The sequence below is a fragment of the Fomitiporia mediterranea genome, assembly GCF_000271605.1.
Source record: "Fomitiporia mediterranea MF3/22 unplaced genomic scaffold FOMMEscaffold_5, whole genome shotgun sequence".
NCBI classification, from domain to species: Eukaryota; Fungi; Basidiomycota; class Agaricomycetes; order Hymenochaetales; family Hymenochaetaceae; genus Fomitiporia; species Fomitiporia mediterranea.
Window position 1 is genome coordinate 1,816,312 of NW_006760390.1, and position 20,065 is coordinate 1,836,376.

The 20,065-nt window shown below is 48.1% G+C and overlaps 6 protein-coding genes across 6 annotated transcripts; 2 read left to right on the plus strand and 4 right to left on the minus strand.

Annotated features, from left to right (window-relative positions):
- Positions 1–103: 103 nt before the first annotated feature.
- Positions 104–4,945, minus strand: FOMMEDRAFT_106418 (uncharacterized protein; the record flags this gene model as incomplete). The annotated part of the gene is made up of 10 exons (XM_007265555.1): positions 4,111–4,945; positions 3,979–4,049; positions 3,094–3,897; positions 2,832–3,030; positions 1,803–2,778; positions 1,565–1,738; positions 1,193–1,516; positions 1,007–1,144; positions 484–942; positions 104–417 (listed from the first exon to the last, which is right to left on the minus strand). The coding sequence occupies exons 1-10, from the start codon at positions 4,669–4,671 to the stop codon at positions 104–106; spliced, it is 4,020 nt and encodes a 1,339-aa protein (XP_007265617.1). The 5' UTR covers positions 4,672–4,945.
- A 231-nt stretch (positions 4,946–5,176) lies between these two features.
- On the minus strand, positions 5,177–7,396 carry FOMMEDRAFT_167300 (DUF605-domain-containing protein; the record flags this gene model as incomplete). Its single annotated transcript, XM_007265556.1, has 5 exons — positions 5,177–6,739; positions 6,798–6,879; positions 6,935–7,062; positions 7,120–7,214; positions 7,276–7,396. 5 exons carry the CDS (start codon positions 7,394–7,396, stop codon positions 5,363–5,365), a joined length of 1,803 nt encoding a protein of 600 aa, XP_007265618.1. The 3' UTR covers positions 5,177–5,362.
- A 327-nt stretch (positions 7,397–7,723) lies between these two features.
- FOMMEDRAFT_19335 (uncharacterized protein) lies at positions 7,724–9,099 on the minus strand. The gene is made up of 4 exons (XM_007265557.1): positions 8,159–9,099; positions 8,029–8,083; positions 7,895–7,972; positions 7,724–7,829 (listed from the first exon to the last, which is right to left on the minus strand). The coding sequence occupies exon 1, from the start codon at positions 8,855–8,857 to the stop codon at positions 8,669–8,671; it is 189 nt and encodes a 62-aa protein (XP_007265619.1). The 5' UTR covers positions 8,858–9,099; the 3' UTR covers positions 7,724–7,829; positions 7,895–7,972; positions 8,029–8,083; positions 8,159–8,668.
- A 599-nt stretch (positions 9,100–9,698) lies between these two features.
- On the minus strand, positions 9,699–12,218 carry FOMMEDRAFT_106423 (Sly1 vesicle trafficking sec1-like protein; the record flags this gene model as incomplete). The annotated part of the gene is made up of 8 exons (XM_007265558.1): positions 9,699–10,145; positions 10,211–10,525; positions 10,579–10,753; positions 10,803–11,109; positions 11,164–11,337; positions 11,397–11,622; positions 11,679–11,892; positions 11,950–12,218. The coding sequence occupies 8 exons, from the start codon at positions 12,216–12,218 to the stop codon at positions 9,699–9,701; spliced, it is 2,127 nt and encodes a 708-aa protein (XP_007265620.1).
- Positions 12,219–12,451: 233 nt separating this feature from the next.
- On the plus strand, positions 12,452–15,374 carry FOMMEDRAFT_121479 (uncharacterized protein). The gene is made up of 10 exons (XM_007265559.1): positions 12,452–12,720; positions 12,775–12,988; positions 13,043–13,172; positions 13,229–13,370; positions 13,427–14,004; positions 14,059–14,258; positions 14,310–14,357; positions 14,414–14,514; positions 14,569–14,635; positions 14,686–15,374. The coding sequence occupies exons 1-10, from the start codon at positions 12,573–12,575 to the stop codon at positions 15,287–15,289; spliced, it is 2,232 nt and encodes a 743-aa protein (XP_007265621.1). The 5' UTR covers positions 12,452–12,572; the 3' UTR covers positions 15,290–15,374.
- Positions 15,375–15,933: 559 nt separating this feature from the next.
- On the plus strand, positions 15,934–19,997 carry FOMMEDRAFT_187156 (uncharacterized protein; the record flags this gene model as incomplete). Its single annotated transcript, XM_007265560.1, has 31 exons — positions 15,934–15,991; positions 16,042–16,092; positions 16,164–16,263; positions 16,361–16,443; positions 16,501–16,549; positions 16,601–16,621; positions 16,684–16,773; positions 16,824–16,842; positions 16,898–17,022; positions 17,081–17,128; positions 17,188–17,191; positions 17,258–17,281; positions 17,337–17,391; positions 17,514–17,588; positions 17,647–17,658; positions 17,716–17,762; positions 17,818–17,858; positions 17,916–17,979; positions 18,034–18,164; positions 18,216–18,347; positions 18,409–18,462; positions 18,512–18,539; positions 18,593–18,755; positions 18,815–18,858; positions 18,918–19,020; positions 19,077–19,087; positions 19,143–19,173; positions 19,228–19,400; positions 19,451–19,587; positions 19,638–19,707; positions 19,755–19,997. The coding sequence occupies 31 exons, from the start codon at positions 15,934–15,936 to the stop codon at positions 19,995–19,997; spliced, it is 2,286 nt and encodes a 761-aa protein (XP_007265622.1).
- Between the last annotated feature and the right edge of the window lie 68 nt (positions 19,998–20,065).

A 20,065-nucleotide genomic window follows, 5' to 3' on the forward strand; every position in this document is an offset into this window, starting at 1 on the left:
GCACATATACAACAACAGTCCAGAGGGATTTAAAGGTTAAGAATAACGAAAAAACATGAATCAATGGACCATTCAATTAAAAGGTGTCATTTCAATTAAGTTGTCAAGTCGCAGCTCGGTGTCGAGAAGAAGATCGTCGTCGGGGATTAACAACATCGTCATGAGATCGAACGTCTATAGTGGTCCGTAAGCCGTGGTATCGTGATAGGTCGTATGCTTCCGAGCGAGCAATGCCTGCGGAGTCATTTGGCAGCCATATTGTCGGTGCGGGAGCGATTAACTCGGAGGCGTAGAGAATCCCTGCCATCTCTTCGGCGTGGTCTGCGAAGGGAAGTGGAGGGAGGTGAGGTGGGGCGTCTGGGTGCGTGCGAGCTGCACGGTCGGTTGCGGTTAGGTCATCAAGTGATTCCGTTTCTGCTCCGTAATAAGACGTTTAGTTAACATTTAGAACGTTTCCCCCTTTAATAATGAGCAGAGACTTACCGATCGGAACAGCACCGCGGGCTTGATGTGGTGTAGGCATTACTGCCAAAGTCAAAGACATCATCTCAAGCACGGAAGCCAAAGATCCTCGGCTCCGCATTCGCGGAGCATTGACAAGAGCATTACTGCCTTCAGTTTCCGAAACGCTCTGCTTCCCAGCAGGTCTCGCTTGTCCCGCGAAGCGTTCAAGCGAATTCAGCGTTTTATCAGTCAACGACTTCCTGCCCGGCAGTCTCGTCTTCCAATAAGCATAAACTTCAACCGTCGCCATAGCTGCTACACCAACACCAATTAAAATTCCACCTTCTACAAACAACCGCCTCGTCAAAAATATGAGACCGAGGAGAATCGGTTGGAATGACGTGATAGACGCAAATCGCTTTAATAACCAGATCTGAAGAAGTCCTCCGGTCTGGGCATCTGTGCGACCATATACGTATCCGACCAAGAAGCGGTGTGCTGCCAATTATAGGATAAAATTAGGACCTAGCAACCAAAGCGGAGGCGAAATAATTGTCCTTACCGACGATCGTTAGCAGTAGCAACAGCACTACAGCTGGGCCGATGAAGGGGAAGATGAGTGCGAATGTCGAGGCGAGGATGATCGCAAGGATACAGCACGCTGTTGCGTATGTCGGATCATACGGTCTTGGATAAAGAGCTGCGGTACATCAGCAAGGGCGTTTGGTATATGTGATTATTGACTTACCTCGGAACCTCTGGCGAGGAGTAATGGCTTGCCGTTCTCTCCAGAGGACATTTTTCAACCTGAAAGGTTGAAGAAGCAGAAGTCCAGGTGCAACTATAGCGAAGTTGACGACCAGAGCAAGGAAGAAGGCGCTCATATAAATAGATCCGCTCGCAACGCTGCTCGGACGTGCGGACGAAGTCGCGAAGGCCCGCATAGCAAAAACGACCGCACCAACTGCAGTAAGCCACATAACTCCGATCACGCACAGAATGAAGAAGGTCGCTTTGTAGGTTGTCAGTCTTGCGGATGTTACGGAAATATCACCGCTGTACTGCGAAGCACCTGTTGTAGAGTAAGCCTGATGTAATCATCGAATTGTTGATGTCTTACGTTTAACTGCTTTAATTGCTGTGAAAAAGAACAAGGTTGCGAGGATCGCTGGAACGAGCGTAATCGCGATACCTGGGCCTATCTTCTCGCTAGCATTAATAAAGGGGCCGAAGAAAGGAAGATAATGCGCGACATTGGGCGCTGTAGAAACGGCGAGACCGGCCACACCAACCACTGGAGAAGAACCGGAAAATTATTGTGAGTTTATTTACATGTTTAGAAGAAAAAACACACTCACATCCCGCTCCTAACAAAACAGTCACCATCACCACGAATGACCAAAATGAAATCCTCTTCTCTGTCCGGCCCTCGTGTTGTAGTTCGTCCCATAAGATGTCGTCTTTTGAACGTCCTTCAATAAGCTCAATACCCGGCAAAAACCGCACCCCACGGCCAGTGATCAACCATCCTTTGATTCGTGCGCCGTCAGCGATGTCGTTGTAACAGTCGTTTTGAACTTCAGAGATCTCGGCATTGATCTGCTTCAACCTCGTGCGCAACTCACGAACATCCGAGTAAACCGCGCCGAGGAAATCGTGATCCAGGCCAGAGAGTGGACGGACAAAAGGTCCTTGAGATTGTAGACGTAGGTGAAGCGGCACTTGTCCTTCATTTTGCACCTCATTACCTGGAGTTCGCATTGCAAATGTCTCTCGCCGTTCTACGGGATATTTTGGTGGCACATGGCGAGCCCTTGAGGGAGTGACATCTTCGGCACCCGAGTCAGGTCCTGGGGAAGAGTCGTAGTGCATCACGGAATCGACAAGGACTGTGGAAGGAGAGCCATTGTCTGCTCTTGACACCCCACGCGACGTCTCGGGGCCTGCTGAATCGGTTAAAGGGACAGTTTCAACGTCTGCTTCGTTCCCCGACGATGGATCCATTCCATGTCTCGGTCCGTACGCATCCACTTGCTCTTGGGTCATGGGTTCGAGTTCACCCTGGTTCAGAGTGACACGACTACCAATAGGCAAAGGTTCTCCGCCATGTTCACTGCTGAATTCTTGGAACCGACTACCGACGATACGTGAACGGACACTATCACCGAACGAGGGTCCTTCGGTAAAGCTGTCATCTCCTGACTGAGAGTAGATGCGTCCTCCACTGATTCCGCGGATATTGCGAAGTTTGTAGTATTGAGAAGGGGCAACGAATGACGTCGGAGCGGTAGAAGATCCACTAGCCTTCCGGCGTCCTCGACGACTACGTGACCGCTTAAACCAGATCTGTCAGATCTATTCATCGTTGTGGAAAAATTATTACTCACCTGATAACCTGCAAGGGCCTTCGGTCTGCTAATACGTAACTTCGTGTTATTTTCGTCATCTGGAGGTAGTGGTAGTTCTGCCGACGATGGATCAGGGGTCATGAGCTTGAAGGACGCGATATAACGGGCTTCGGCCATCTCAAGCTGATCAAGAATTCGGTCGCGCTCTTGAATCAATGACGGAAGTATACCGGTGTCCCTAAACTTGAGTCTCAGCAAGGCCAAGAAAACAAGACAAAACCAAAAAAAAGTCTCAACTCACCCAACAGAAAACAAACTACGGATGTCAACCTCGAGTTCCTGCTTCTCGTCATCGTTCGAAGGTCTGTCGTTGCGTTCCCGGTTCCTCTGGCTGGTAGTTCGAGCTCGATACCCCGAACCGATTCCGACCATGTTTCCGCTCGCGCTTATTCCTCCACCGTTTTTATCGAGTGAAGAGCTGAGGCCTTCCTTCGTGATAAAATCCTTTATACGCTTTTCGCCCCAACCGACGAAACCCGGTGCCTTCTGAGCACTAAGCCAACCCATCTCTAAGCCCTCGCAGCGGACATCAAGCCAGTGCCTCCGATAATTGGCAAGCTTCGTAAACTCCTTCATGAGTTTTATCAACGCCGGAAGCATGGCAAGAACCAGCACGAAAACAGTCAGGATAATTAGACGGGTCCTGATGTTCGGATTAACGTCGACGCCGTTTACGAGCGCCCTAGACACAGCTCTACTTGAGGTAGAGATGTCATTATTCTCGAGAAGCTGTAACAAACGAAGGACACTAAGGTCCTGGAGCGTGGAATATAGTCCACCAAATGGTGTTTGAGGAAATGATTGTTCCAAACACGGAGTAGTCACGAGATATAGCGGAAGTGCACCCAACAGACCAAGAAGAGACCACCCAAGGGCAATAAGAAAACATATCCATAGTACACGCTGGCTAAGCTGGCCGTCAGATGGTAATTCTGCACCAGCGCCTGCTTTGGAAAGCTCGGATTTATCTGGAATAGAAGGTACAAAGGGTACATGTGGAAACAAAAATGCCCAGAGAGTATCTCTCAAGGGCTGTGATCGAAGCCTGTGTTAGAATGGGGTTGACGGAGATTAGTGAGTTCTTTGGGGGGGAGGGGGGGAAGGCGGGGAACTTGAGCTTGCTCACTCTTGCGGGGGAAACCACTCTCGGACGGCATACACCTGTCGGAAATGCGGTCGTAGAAGCGCAAAAATAAGCTGAAGGTATTGTGTCCGATAAGAACGCGGCAAGCAAAGTCCAGTGCTAATAAACACTCACCCAAATAATTAATCCTATTACACTTGGTAATACAAGAGTTGAGAGCAGCCCGACGGCCTGTATGTCCACGCCATCTCCAATACAGACAGGCTGACCTGCTACTACAGCAGACCCCGCATCTCCAACGGCAGTCTGCGAAACGAGGATTCCCGTGGAAGTCGTTATAGTCGTAGGAACGTTAGTCGTAATTGTAGTAGACGGAGACGTAATAGTAGAGGGTATAGATGTTATAATGGTGGTAGAAATAAACGAAGAAGAACCAGAAAGTCCAGTAATGAAGGACGTGGATGTCGCAGGTATAGTACCTGCGCCGGAGCTCGAGCCTGAGCCTGAGCCGGGTATCTGGGAGTCGGTGGTTAATCCTGACGAAGTCGACGGTTGTGAATCTGTGCCGGCATCCGTCGATGAGCGCGAAGACAAATGAGAAGACGAGGTAGCGCCATGTGTTTGAGATTGTGTGGGAAGTAAGGTTGAGCCATCACTGGTGGTCCACCATAGTCCATTAGTGCTAGTGTCGATGTCGCGTTGCGCATATTCGAGTGCTGCGAGGCTGTCCGGCATGTTGTGCCCGCTGCGTAGCCTTCGCACGGGCGGTCTGTGAGCGCTTGTTGTACAGATTGTCGAGATGGACGATGGCTGAGAAATCGAACAAGAAAGGTGGCCCAATACGCCGAGGCCAGTGTCGAAGCGTGAGGAAAATCGCCAATAAATTTATTGGATACTGGTTCCACCCACGTGTTAGTGTGACGTCTGCAATTGAGTCTATATTTGCGGGTATACGCGCTGCGATTCGATGGCAACCAGGCCAGCCCGTCGCGGGAGATCGTCAGTTTAGCATTAGTGAGAGTGAGAAAAGAGAGAGAGGGAAGGACGACGAGAACGACTAAGCACGAGTTATTAGTTGATGTAGGCGAGCAGCATCTGCTGCCGTCCCTGCACAGCACAGCATGTCAGTAGCGATCGACGCTTCAAACGAAGCAATGCATTGGATCGACGTCTCCAGATGACACATCTCCGTATTAAAATCATTACGCATTACGCTAGTCACATACTGTAGGAAGGGTACATTCAAAATACGAAATAAATGAACAACATAATGTGTAAGTAGCGTGATAATGCAGGCGTGAATAACATGTACTTGATACAAGGCAAGTCGTGCTGAAATTAAAAGCGACAAAAACACAGGCGTGATGAAACAAAACGTGAATGCAAAGAGAATGAGTGAATCGAAAGCGACTCTGCTACTCTCGCTCTACCGCTCACCAAGTACTGCTAGCGCTGCGTGCAACTCCTTGCGAGCCTGCTCGGCGTCTTCATACTCAAGCGCTGAAATCGCATAGCGACAATGTTTCTGCGCTTTAGCAATCAACGCAGGACTCAATTCAACAGGCGGGGACGGGTCTGGGGCGGGAGCCGTGTAACGAGTCGGGGGAGAAGGTGCTTTCTGCGTGTAGTTTGCAGTAACATAAGGGCTGGCCATCGTTTGTCCTGAAGTGACTGGTGGGAGTCCGGACACCGGAGCTCGAACTGGCGAGCCATTAGTCCTGCCGGTTCCGAGGGCAGCCGGGGAAGAGTATGTCGAAGTAGGTGTGTGATTAACCGCATTCGGCGGTTGAGGGTACGAAGGATACGTATGAGGACCGTTCGTGCTAGGTGGGGAAGTTCGGTTTGAAATACTGGATCGTCTATCCCTTCCATGACTATATGGTGATGGAGCTACTGGTGGTGGTGGAGGGGCTGAAGACTGCAACGAAAGTCGCCTGGAGCTAGGCGGCGAGCCACGGTTTGCTCCACCCGCACCTGGCGGGGAGCTTCCCGGCTTCACCAACGAGTTCACAGGCGGTGAGGAGCCTGATCGTGGTCTCCCAACAGGCGTATAGGCACCTTGAGGCGGTGACCCCTCGAGACTTGCACGAGATGACCCAGATGGAGATGAATCAGGCAAAGGCGCCATTGCGGGATCTATTCCCCTAAAACCAAAGCCACTTTGAGCCTGCGCTGCAGGCACGTAATCAGTCCGAGGAGGAACATTTATCGGAACATTTTGATTGAAGGTAGGCGAAGGAGGGGGTGAACCGTCCGTCGAGGACAGGCCACCGACTACAGAAGGAGAAAAATGAACCTTTCTGGAAAGTGTATCAGTAGGAGCTGTATCACGCCCTTGATTGCCTATATTTCCTTGGCTATTTGGTGGAAACGAAGTAGTCGATGTATCCACGTCAGCCTGGCCTTTCCACCTGTTGAGAGCACTCGTAAACGCCAGTCTAGTTGCCGATGACGGACCGACGGCTTCCGATCCAGGCGTTGCCACAGTACTCCAGGATCCAGAGCTCGAAATTTCAGCGCGTGGAACGTCAACGGGGCCAGGGAACTTGTTCAATGTGGGAGGTGTTTGTGGTGGAGGCACAATCTGCGAAGCGCTATCCGGTGATAGTGCAGCAGCCGGGGCGCCAACAGGAGAGCGATCTGCAGGAGTTCTGATACTTGGTGTATCAGCATTGGAAGAATTGCCGTCCAAAATGACCTCTGATTCATGCCCTGCGGGTCCGGGAGTAGGCTTACGACCCTCTCGGAAGGCTTTCGCAATGTCTGACGCCTTCCATTTTGCGTATCGTATCTTCTCATTATTCTGATTGGCAGTTAAGATTAGTGATCTGATATCAAGAAATTCCAAAGTGAAGACTGACGACTTCAGCGTTGTTAGTTTTTTCAAATACCCGCAAAAGCTCTAAGAAGTTGGCCGCGGCAAGGAATTTCTTTGCTGTTGAGCTTTGAGACAACATTAATGTAACTCACAGGAAATAGACGTCGTTTCAAGGCTTACCGAGACGCATCCCCTCTTCGATCTTCATTATCCGCTAAAGCAAAGACTTTGAGAGCAAAGTTCTCCACGTAAGCGGCACCAGCAGCTTCATGCTCAATAGCGTCATTTGCACCAAGGTCTTTCTTCATCTAGAAGAATAGTGAATGAACTTGATGAGCAGTACGACGAGAAACAACTCCACGTACCTCTTCGAGAAAGGTGATCAACGCAAACAAGTAATCTCGGGCACCAGTCTCGTGCGACTTCAGGTCCAGGCCGAGCTGAGCTGCATAGTATGTGCCTGTTACAGCGTTCTAGTTGTCAGCGGTACAAATCTGAGCTTCGACCAATGATGCACATACACCAATAGGCCATTACTGGATCCTTCGTCCTCAGCTCTTCTGCGCGTTGGATGTAAGATGAGATTGATCTGAGGCTTGCTGGAAGTGGTGGTAGCATATTCGATAGCTTAATTGAAGCCATCTCGTAGGGTGAAGGTAATAGTGGATTTGTTCCAAGTTGAACAGACGAACTGTGGCCGCAGTGTTTAGAATTTAGACGCGTTCGATGAGTAATGCTTACCTACGCGACGTGTACGAAAAGGGAAGAAAATCGATTGAAATAAAATAAGGAATGACTTCCAATAAAGGACGGGAGGACTGGAGAAACGTGCGGCTGGCGCACCCTTCTAAGGCTCTACGACTTTCGACAACACCAACGAGAGGTCTTTATAGTCCTCGGGCTAATTGAATAGCCCCACAAGAATCTATGTGAAGACTGCCACCTGTTCACTAGTTCTCTTTCTTTGCCATTCCGACCCACTCCTCGTTCTCGGCGGACATGCCTCCTACACGTGCATCCAATTTATAAACTGTTTATTGCATTCTTGAATAACGCAGAAAGAACAACGCAGCAGGTATGCTATCAGATCCGGTCAGTAACGCTGCGGAAATGGCACAAATCGTTCTGAATCTTGCACAGGTCGTCCTCATTATTTTGTATCCATGCCCGTTTCCGAGTGTTTCTCGAAAGCTCCGGCCGCGCTTATCCGCATCGATCGTGAGCACCACCCATATACTGATGAACAGATAAGCGTCTGATTTCAGCTTCCGTAGAGTTTCATCCTCAAAAAATCATCCTGACGCGTCGATGGTCCGTTGCTTTTGTGTAGTAAGAAGACCATGCGAATCAAGCTCGTTTGTCCTTTCGGAACAAAGGCTGATTAGCGCTGCCATTATGCATAGCCTTTTTTTTCTTCAGATGCCTCATGGAAGCAATGAAAAGTAACGATGTGAACTGCCCAGCAGGCGTTTATTCAATTCTAACAAATGGACCTTCAAGCAAGGACAATAAATATTGTGTTAAGATCTACAATGGAATCGGTAGCACAGGGTATGTGGAAACATAGGGGATGGCAGGTAAATATCTATAGCTACAAGCAGAGAATAGCAGATCCAGTGTAGCCGGCTATTGGAGGGCATAGGGGTTTGCCAGTGAACATATAACAGTTGTCACCATCCTTCCTCCGTGCAAAGGACCTTGGACATCGACTGAGCGTTGTAAATAATTATACGTGGACGGACGCGGTGCGAGAAAGGCAGGGCCTACGAAGTGTAGACCAAGACGGCGGTGGAAGCCGGTGGCGGCTGGAACAAGGTCGGTTCCAATGACATGCAATGGTTGTAAGGTTGTAAGGTAAGGAAGCCAACGTACGCATGGTTGCCAAATTCCGTAGCAGCAGCATAACGTCGCAGATCACTTTGATCTCTTCTCTGAATTCCTCATCGAAGACCGTTCCGCTTTGGCACGCGCTTGTGCCTGTTGCTCGACCTTCCGGCGTGACTCCGTCCAGAGACGCAGCGTATACTCGTGCAACGATCGTGAGTAGTCCGCGAGTGACTTATTTATGCTGGCTTCGCTGTGGACACCCGGCGAGTCGACCATAGTGGAATGGAGCATAGGGTAATGACGGACACAAGCTTAAGCGGACAGGAGGGCTTCAGGAAACAGAGCAAGCGGCAGAAGGGCCTGAAATAGGGCGCGATGACTAGTAGTATGGGTCACAGCTGACGAAGTGGGGTTGTACCCGAGTATGTGTCTGCGAGAATTTAAGAGATGAAAAATGTGCCGACAGGGCGGCGCCACTTGTGCACGTTCGGCTGACACTCCTGATGGCGGCACCTGGCACGGAGCATGTTTGGAGGTCAGAACCGACTGTTACCCCATTATCCTGTTTACTATATGACTTGCATATCTCTCTCGCCAAGGAAAAGAAAAATCTTCCCTTTAAGTACGCAAACGTGCATGATACGTAGATATCTACTCGATCTCCTCTCTTACTTATGAAAATGCGCGATGTCAGGAAATTTGAAAAGAGGGTACAAGTATTAATCATACCATGGTCGATAAATACGGCACATGATACTTCTTTTCCATTTAGCCTCTTGTTCATTTGTCAAAAGGAAGAGCTCGCACAGAATATTCGATCCTGTGCGAGGGAGGACGCATGAACAGAATGAATTGCTCAGGTGGTGCAAGCTCCACACCTCATCTCTACCCCAGTTTGAAAACCAGAGAGATCGGAAATGAATAATCGGAGCGGAAACCGTTTTTGTCTCCTATTCGACTTGAAGGCTTCTGACTTCTTACGGAATTGTGCTAAGATCGCCCATGCCGCAATTGAATTTTAAGGCCTCGGAGTGACGTAACTGAATAGTTATGGATCAATCATCTGTTATAAACCCTCGCAAGTATAGTCCCTAACAGAGAGAAAATACATATAACTCTATGTTCTCGATTTACCTAACTCCTCGAGCACCTTGACAAACGAGCCAGGATCAAGCAATTCGGTCCCGCCATATGTTACTCGCTTCCCACTACGATCCGCCCATTCCTCCAGGTTTCCATATTCCACGTAGCCGGCCCCACCCACAATAAATACAATACCCTCGTTGAGCTGCATTCGCCTGCTGCGACCGCTCGCTCCACCTGCTCCTCCTAGTCCATCAGTTGCGCCCCCAGCTCCAGATAACCCGAGGCCAGCATGTCGCGATGTTCGTGGATCGAGGAAGAGATAATCATCTGTTTCTTGCAAAGACTGAGTGGATGCGGAGGATGGATCCATGAGTGCTTCTGTTAGCCTGGTAATCGGGAGAAGCTTGTTCGCAGGGAGGAAATTTTTCACGCCAGATATCAGATTCTCAAGGCCCCCTTCCTTTAGTCTGTCGGTAAGCTATCGATTAGAGAAGGGTGGATCTGTTAGTCACGAGGTGCTAAGTTGCTCCTCAAGAAACCCACTTTATTGCCCAATGCACTGAACCCTCGGAACAGCTCCCCTGCTGGCTGACCACCAACAACGGGTGTCGCCGAACCGCCTAAAGCCCCCGGAACTGACATACGAGATATCTCCCGCGTGCGTCGCACGTATTCAAACGCAGAGACATCAGCTCCTGCAGCTTTCAGCTCTTTCTCTAGCTCTGCTGTATCTTCCTTCGAGATCGCATTGTCAGGTGCAGAAAGATAGAACACGATCACAAGGCGGAGTTTGTCTGCTGGTGTAGGTTTCCCTTCAGATTTAGGATGGCGAAGGAGCTCAAGGATAGCCTGTGTCGTCTGTAAGATGGAGATAAGCCATGCCAAATCCTACACACTAACGAAACATTCACCTGTTTCGTAATGGCTTCTTCTGTGCTGAATAGTTCGTCTAACCCGCGGTCTTTGATATGTTCCAACAAGGCGGTCGCAATGTTCATGTGTGTATCCAAGGTCGCTTTCCTGGCTGTGAGCTCAGGAAGCGCCGTGATCGCGGTCTTGAGATGCGTCGTATTTGCAGCTGGATCCCTGGATGAAAATCAGACCCGTGCTTCAGATATATTTCAACCACTCGTACAGTTGAGAAATATCATTCATATCAGTTACGCCGGTCGCTCGGGTAAGGTCTGCTGCATCTTGCTTGTAACGAGAGAGCTCTGCGTCAATATCCTCGGCAACCTGTGGGAATGGGCTGGCTGCATTTTTAGCCCAGAAGAAGTCTTTAGCATCCAAGTCATATGCCCTCTTCTGAGTTTGTGATTTTGTCGGCTCAATTGTGACTCGGTTGAGTTTCATATCTAAACAATCAGATACTAGGGCTTGATATGTCCAACCGTGCGAGACCATGGAGACAAGGTCCACATTCCTATCAAGTATTAGAAGAACTATAAACAGGATGTTAACGGAAGCTATATCGTGTAGCCTGATCACAGACTTACGAGGACGTTGAAGGGTAGATAATCCAGATGAGTCCTGGGAGAATAGTGATGTACCAGGCGTCGCAGAGTGGGAACGAGATGCAGTCAGTATTGCATCGCGGATCTTTGTCTCCAGCTTGCGAGCTATCATTTCTGCAGCATTCCCTTTTGGACACCGGATGTACGGAATGTGTCCTGTTCAGCATGTAGAGTACAATGAATGAAATGCACATGCCAGTATCATCTATCCTTACCTGCAGTAGCCACGACACTGAATAGCCCGTTAGCTATTCGCTCTGTTTCATCTTCGATTTCCTGATCCGACGACGACGGCGAGTTAAGCAGCAAGTATGAGGGTGATGCAGGCGAAGCGGCCGGGGTAGGAGTAGAGCTAGCAGGTTGTGCAGGCGAAATAGATGGAGGGAGCAAGGAGAATAAATTTGGAGAAGGGGAGATGAAAGAAAGGTATTGGTCTATGACCTAGAAGCGAATCAGATCTTCGCATGCTAGTTGCGCGCCATTAACATGATACAGACCTGGTCCACCAGTTCATTCGTACCATCCTTCGCAACAGCAGCTGCCAGCTCCTCAAGTAGCGCTCTCGGGAGAGGTTCAACGAAGTTCAAATGAAACGATTCGTACAGATTATTTTCCAGGTCTTCGGCGATGCGGCGCACATTAGCCAGTGTAGGAGAAATGAAATAGACAGCTGGTACATCTGGCAGAGCTGGGCGAGCAGAGTGAAGCTGCCTGTTGCAAAAGAAGATTCAGTATTGATTCGGTACTGGATGCCGATACAACACTTACACATGCAACGTCACTCCTACGTCGCGAAGGTCTTGGACCCGTAGAACGGTAGCAAGCACGTCTTTCGTCCTCTGGTCTAGGACAAGGACTTTCCAAACAGGTGGTCCGGTGGCAGCTGGGATTTTTATTTGTGAACTTGATTTGCCTGAACCTAATGCCGGTGACGCATCCGCCGAGCTCTCAGTCGGTTTGTTGAGATTTAGCAACTGTAATATGGCATCAGTCTGAGTCTGCTGCAGTGTCGGTGATGACGACGACTGTGGATGCATCTTTCTGTTAGTATTATATGTGAGTAGAGTCAAAATGCATGTGACGAACGTGTTTGAGTGCGGAAGACATAAGGACGGAGTCTATTCGACGCGTGGACGTGTCGTTTCGGTGTCCAGAACGTGGACTTCGACGCGTCTAACTCGCTATGAAATGCTGTGCTTCAGACCTTCTCAACGTTGAGCCCTCTGGCTCCTAAGTAACTTGACTAATCTCTTCACCCGTTTTATCATAGAACATTTCTCCTATAGATCTACCTCCTAATTTATTCATTGATTTGCAAGCTCCTACGAATACTGAGCGTACCAGTCTTGGACATTTCAATCCCCGTAGCGGCATATTTACAGTTATCGAGGATGTTGCAAAACCCGAAGGAAGCGCTTGCTGATTCCGCTCTCACCTTGAATGCTCCTGCCCAACCCATGGCTTCTAGTCCTCGTGCGCCTTACGCCAATGTGTTATGTGAAGGCTGGCTGCTCAAGAAGCGTAGAAAGAAGTTGCAAGGTTAGTTTCGCCACTCCGATATTTCATACCCTCTCATTGTCTATTCGTTCTTAGGATATGCCAGACGATACTTTGTCTTGAGTTCAAGTGGCGTTCTTAGCTATTCTTTCGAACCAGGTTCCATTACCCGGGACCAAATATCCGTTCCCAGCGCAGCCATTTCCTCCAGCCCTAGGAGAAGAGACATTCATGTCGACTCTTCTAGAGTAACATTCCACATGAAATGTCTAAACAAAGACGACTTTGACTTGTGGATGGGAGCACTTAGGTAGGAGTTTTGGTGCTATCCAAATTTATATGTCTGACACTTTAGCTACCATAGAAAATTCACTCCCACTGGCAGCGAGATGGAAAAGGTCCTGACGAGGCGGTCATTATCCAGGGGGATCAGCCTCGGGCATCAGACTGGAAAGTTCCAGCATGCAACTATTGTCCTAGATGAAATGGGCAGAGTGAGCTTTTCTTCAGAGTATGTCTGATGATTATTACTGACTGTCTTCCTTTTCAGACTATTGACGATATATCGAGGAAATGTTATCCAACTGAAGAAGATGAACAAGGGAGCGTGAAGAGCTCGGACAAGGGTCGAACATCGAATGTCAGACCTAAGGAAGACAAAGCCCATCCGCTCCTATCGATATTCAAGAAGCGTACGTATCGCAATACCTACTCAAAATCCGATGCTAACGATAGACTATATAAATAGCTGGGAACTCATCTACAGGAAGCCGTAGTAAACCAAGTTCTGCTAGGGATGGACTGCCAAGTAGTGTGTCGAGCACGCATATTCCGGAGGAACTAGCACCCCTCTTATCGAGACTGCGCGAGCAGCACGGCGTCCTTTCGGATCTGTTGCAGGGCATGTCACCTGTTCTAGTACACCGTAGGATGCCGTTCCAAGAGACTATAAACGAGGAAGGTGCACCGACTCCTGGGGCAAGGAATGCATCGTCCTGGTCCTCATATAGGTCATCTATGTCCACAGTGACCGACAGTGGCAGCGTTTTCTTTGATGCACTAGACGCTGATGAATTTGGCGCGGAGGAATACGTAGTACAAGAGGACCAAGTGGAAGAGGAGCGAGACAGTGCAAAGGGGGCCCCGTCAATGGACACAAAGAGTTCAGTACAGGAATATGAAGACGAGTGTACTGACGTGCAGGCTGAAGACGACACACCATATGAATCGCCCGGCTTGCTGATTGACAGGAGAACAAGGTTACCCGCGAGACCGCCTACCGACGAAGGGAGCTTGTTCACTATTCTCAAGAAGAATGTGGGACAGGTCCGGACGTTCATGTTCCCTTTATTACGCACCCTTATTAACTATGGTTGACAGGATCTCTCGAATATAAGCTTCCCCTGCTCCTTCAATGAACCTCTTACCCTGCTCGAGCGGACTGCAGAAGAGCTTGAATATTACGAGTTATTGAATAACGCCGCTTCGACTTCAGATTGGGTCGAGCGTATTTGTTATGTTGCGGCATTTGCTGTCTCTGGATATGCATGTACCCGGTTCAGATCAGGTCGCAAAGGATTGTCAGTACCAGGAAACCCTGTTCTATTCTTTACTAATGACATGTGAACCAGTACACCACTTCTCGGTGAGACCTTCGAGGAGGCAAGGTTCAATTTCGTGTAAGGTTCCTGTGATTAAGTTGGCTCGCGATGCTGATATTGAACGTCCCCATCAGCGCGGAAAAAGTTGTGCACAAACCCCTGGTCATCGCCTATCATGCGGACGGGCAGGGATGGGAGTTAAATGCTACGTCGTCTGGGAAAACTAAGTTTTGGGGTATGCTACCACCATATCTAGTATTTACTCTGTATGAACTTGCTGGCATTTTAGGGAAAAGCTTCGAGATTATACCCACCGGTATCACTAAACTGCGGATTGGAGCAGATACCTTTGAATGGTCAGTGATAAGACTGGTCGCGTGATAAGTCATACTAATGAATGGGCCAGGAACAAGCCATCCTCATTCACTCGAAATCTAATGATGGGTACTAAGTATCTTGAACACTGTGGGGAGATGATCATCAAGAACACCACTACAGGCGCGCAATGCAAACTTGATTTCAAAGAAACAGGCTATTGGGCTTCCACTCCAAATGTCGTGACAGGCATCGTATACTCACCAGATGGTAAAAGTGTGAGTAGGCTTGAAGGAAAATGGGATGAACAGCTTGCCCAAAAGCTCGATTCTCAGCATCTGAAAGTGCTATGGCGCGTGACACCTTTTCCCAGGGATGCGACGGTGTACTATGGATTCACATATTTCGGCATTTCTCTCAACGAAATAACTCCTGACATCAAGGACAAGCTCCCCTGCACAGACTCACGCTTCCGACCAGACGTAAGATCTCTGGAGGAAGGAGACATAGATGGCGCCGAGCGGGAGAAGAGCAGAGTTGAACAGCTGCAGCGCGAGCGCAGGCAAAGAGGACAGGATCCGAAGCCCCGCTGGTTCCGGCAGATTGACGGCTCCGAAGAATGGGTTTATGGTGGCGGTTATTGGGAAGCGCGTCGTGCCGGATGGAAAGACATGGATATAAAGCCACTTTGGTGATAATGACGTGGTAAGAAATAGAAAATAGCTATCGAAGGACATGGATCGTCGCAGTGCTATAAATGGCAAAAGAACATAGAAACACTCTTTGCATCACTAACCACCCATACATTTGCGTTTTAGACTGTGCGAAGTGCACCATCTAGGAACACGTTGATTCTAAAATTGATCAAGTTAAAACACTCCAATTGACATCTGCTCTGCGTGTTTTTAGTGCCACTCGTTGTTTGCAAGCCATACACCATGTTTCATGCCTGTCGCATGTCTGGACCAATTTCGACTAATGGAATATTTACCTTATCAGGCTGTACCTTGCACTGACAATCCCACGCGTGTATAACTCCGTCTTCTCGTCGTTTCATCTCCCAGCGAGTGCTCCTTATTTGATCTTCATTTATCGGCAAGATACGTAGTCCGTCTCAAAAGAGATATCTCTGTCTTGGTCTGTTTCTTCTGATCCGATATGCCCGTTGTCTTCATCGTAGAAACTTGCGCACTTGTGGCTGAGTCTGTCGACAATGCTTCTTTAACGGCTACTTTTTCCTCGTGATATACACGACACCATATGCATAAATGTCCAAGCAGGCCGGACCCGAATTGCAAGCTTGGACTTTTTTCCCTTCCTCCTCGTCCTTTTCTCTGCGATGAGAGCTGCCACTCTTTTATCCCTTGTCTCCTGCATACCGTTCGTTTATACACAAGGTCAGAGGTGCATGAAGCATGAAGCTGTTCGGGTGCTCACGCACCTGCAGGTTCTTCATCAGGAGTTTCCTCAACGGCATCCACTGCAATCGCGCAACCAAGTGAGAGCCTGTCCCAAGAGTCGGTTACCCTTGCAGAATCTATGATATTTACACTGTCTGGATGACTTCAGCTGCGAACATTTCCCCCGACTGGCTTGCAGCCATCTCCAAGGCGAAGAATGCTGTCAAGAATCTGACACTCTCGGACAAAGTCAACCTTGGGACTGGTCAGTCTAGATAGTTTTTTATGTCCTGATTTCTCCTGACATGCATGGAAGGCGTTGGTCTGCTTAAGGGTGATACAACATGTGGCATTCATCTGTGGAAGTTTCTTAGAAGTGCATATAGGTCCGTGCATTGGAAACACGCCGGCTATCTCGAAGATAGATTATCCGGGACTTTGCCTCGAGGGTAAATTATTCGGATTACTTCTCTAAGACGGCAAATTCAATAAGCTCTGATGCACAGACTCTCCACTTGGTGTGCGCTCTACGGACAAGGTATCTGCATTTCCAGCGTGAGTGTCCAATGTCTCTGGAGGTTCAGAAAAGGCTGGAGTACATTTTAGAGGAATAAATGCAGCAGCAACGTAAGTACCTGTATTGTTTATAATTGGCTACGGGACTGACCTATAACTACGTGCCACAATAGCTTCAATAGAGACCTAATATACAAGCGTGGTGCAGCAATTGGAGCGGAGCATAAGGGCAAAGGTGTCAATGTTGCTCTTGGACCAATGATGTGAGTACACGCACGTCACAATTACGACTAGTAATTGATGTAAAAACAAGGAACATCATGCGTGCACCTGTAAGCGGAAGCATTCTAGGCATAACTACACAAACAAACTAAGAACCTTATCAAGGCTGCGGGAAGGAACTGGGAAGGCTTCGGAGGAGATCCTTATCTTTCCGGTGAAGCTGCTTATGAAACAATCCGAGGCACCCAATCTATCGGCGTACAAGCTTGTGCGAAGCACTTTATTAACAAGTATGGCTTTCTTTGTCTGTGTCTCGTGCACAAAGAGATAATGCTTCTACGTATATAGCGAACAAGAGCATTCTCGAGAACAGGCTTCTTCCAATGTTGACGACAGGTACGCACGAGATAGCTTTCTATAGTTTTGGACTTTGACCCAACCTGATTTCTTGTCAGAACGGTAAGGCTTTCATCGGATTGAGCTCATGTTGTGCCTTAAGGCTTATGCGATGCTCATTGTGTTAAGCAACATGAGATTTATGGACTTCCGGTAAGACGGAATTCTAGTACATGTATTGTAAACCTTCGCCTAATGACATTCCTAGTTCCTTCGAAGTGTACAAGCTGGTGTAGCATCATTCATGTGTAGCTACAGTAAGAGTGATTCTCCGCTTCAAGAGGGCCAAAATACTAATTTGAAATCAATCATCGGACCTGACAGACAGAAGTGGGTTCTTAATTTGGGTCAAGTGTTTTCTTATGTTAATCGTAGGATAATACAGTTAATGGTACATACGCATGCGAGAATGACAAAATGCTCAATGGTGTCTTGAAAGGCGAATTTGGTTTCCCTGGATGTAGGTAAACGTATTGATCTGTCATGACTCGTAAACTGATACGGTTATTTTCTTAAAGATGTTATGTCAGGTGAACTGGAATGTCTATCGAAGAGGGCTCACACTTTATTGAAATGTTGAAATACAGACTGGTTAGCGACCCATTCGACTTTATCTGTAAATGCAGGTTTGGACGTTAGTAAAAATTCATGCTCTGCTCCTCAATTCAACTGCTAATGTATCTCCATAGATGACTATGCCGGGAGATATCATCCCGGTCTTGGGAGGAAGGTTCGTAGTTCGCGATAACATTCACCCTACAGACTGTTGACGAAGTTAATACCGTAGTTATTTCGGCCTTGCGTTAGAAATTGCCGTTCAGTTGGGTCAAGTATCGGAAGAACGAATCGATGTAAGTAGACATTTCGGCGAACTTTGTATCCTGCTCAAATTTTATCTACTCCAGGATCTTGCAACCCGTGTCCTTGCAGGATGGTACTTACTTGGCCAAGATTCGCCTGACTATCCTGCGGTTAACTTCAATGCATGGATTCGCTTCCTTGGACAAGAAATAGACGTCCAAGATGGGCATGGAAGGTAAGAGCATTCGACCGGATATAAACTTAGGCTGTGTCTAATGTCTAGCAGTCTCATTCGTGAGATTGGGGGTGCTTCCACTGTCTTGCTGAAGAATAATGGGAAAGTACTGCCTTTGCATTCACCTTCCACCATTGCGGTTATTGGAAGCGGTGCAGGTAATTCCTCTAAAGGGCCTAACGGGTGAGTGTATTGGAAACTACATGTGAATTGGCAGGGTGCTAATGCTTGAGTTTCTTGATAGTTACAGCGACCGAGGTGGAAATGATGGAGTACTGGCAATGGGCTGGGGCAGCGGGTCAGCTCGAATTTGCATTGTGTCATTCTATATTCTTACTTTATTGTAGGACCTGCGATTTCCCGTATCTCGTGGCGGTGTGTCCAATCCTTCTGAAGTACAGAATCTTGACTGAAATAAAGTTTTGTAGCCCCTGGATGCAATCACTGGTCGTGCTTCAGCGGACGGAACAACGATTTCCTCGTCTTTATCTGATACCGATACAGATAAGGCGAAAAGTGTGGCGTCGGGAAAGGACGTCGCATTCGTCTTCATTACCGCAGACAGTGGAGAGGCCTATATCACTGTCGAAGGTAATTTCTGATATTTTGGTATAAATTCAGCGTCGACTAACGTCGTTTGAAAACACAAGGAAATGAGGGAGATCGGAATGATTTATTCGCTTGGCATGAAGGAGTACGTAGAAATAGTAATAGGAGACAATTCGGTTTGCTGACTAGCATACATTCATTCAGGACGCTCTAGTCCAAGCAGTCTCTTCCGTCAACAACAACACCATTGTTGTCGTCAATAGTGTTGGTCCGATTATCACAGAGGCCTGGGTTACCAACGAGAATGGTGTGAATCAATATCACTTAGTAGTTTCAAGCTTCTAACCTTGCACGCTTTCAAAGTTACTGCCATAGTAAGCAATACGCTGAGTATTCATCTTAATGATGTTTATATTTTTCGCCTCTTAGGTATGGGCTGGACTTCCTGGGCAAGAAGCAGGTAAGTGTATTACCTTGAATTCAGCTCAGGCCTAAACTCATGAGGTTCAATTAGGCAATGCTCTTGTAGATGTTCTTTATGGAGCAGTAAACCCGAGCGGCAGACTTCCATACACTATTGCAAAGAATGCTAGTGACTACTCTGCTCAAGTGATCTACAAGGACAACACCGAAATTCAAATCGACTACTCGGAAGGCATATTCGTTGACTATCGGCATTTTGATCAGGTAAGCGCGACTTTTTACTTCGATTTGGACACGCTGAGACTGTTGCAAAGGCTGGCATTGAGCCTCGCTTTGAGTTTGGTTACGGGCTATCGTATACGACTTTTGACTACTCGAACCTGAAGATTAGTGGATCTACTGCCGGTGGAAGTCGACAGCCCAATGGCAATGGTCAGTCTCTAGATCCCTGGTAAGTCAATAAACCTTGCGGTCGTCTATCATCACTCAACCAAGGTAAAGGCTACATGAGAAGGTGATCAACGTATCATTCGCCATTAAGAACAATGGTAGCGTGGACGGTACAGAGGTAGTTCCGTCTCTTTGTTCATGCGAGGCTCTGCTGACTACTTCCGACAGATACCCCAACTGTACACCTCACCACCAGCCTCAGCCAAGTCTGCACCAATGAACCTAAAGGGATTTGACAACGTTCAGCTTGCTGCAGGTGAATCGAAGACAATTACATTGCAACTTTCCCGCTTCGATCTGTCCGTGTGGAATGTCGAAACGCAGCGTTATGAGCTACACGAAGGCGAAACGGGCATTTCAGTGGGGGCGAGCAGCAGGGACATCCGGCTGCGCGGCTCTATCAATGTTTGATCAACACGGTCGAAGAGGCGTCATCACTTTAATAGCAATTCAAAAAATTATTGAGGCAAACTTTCCTT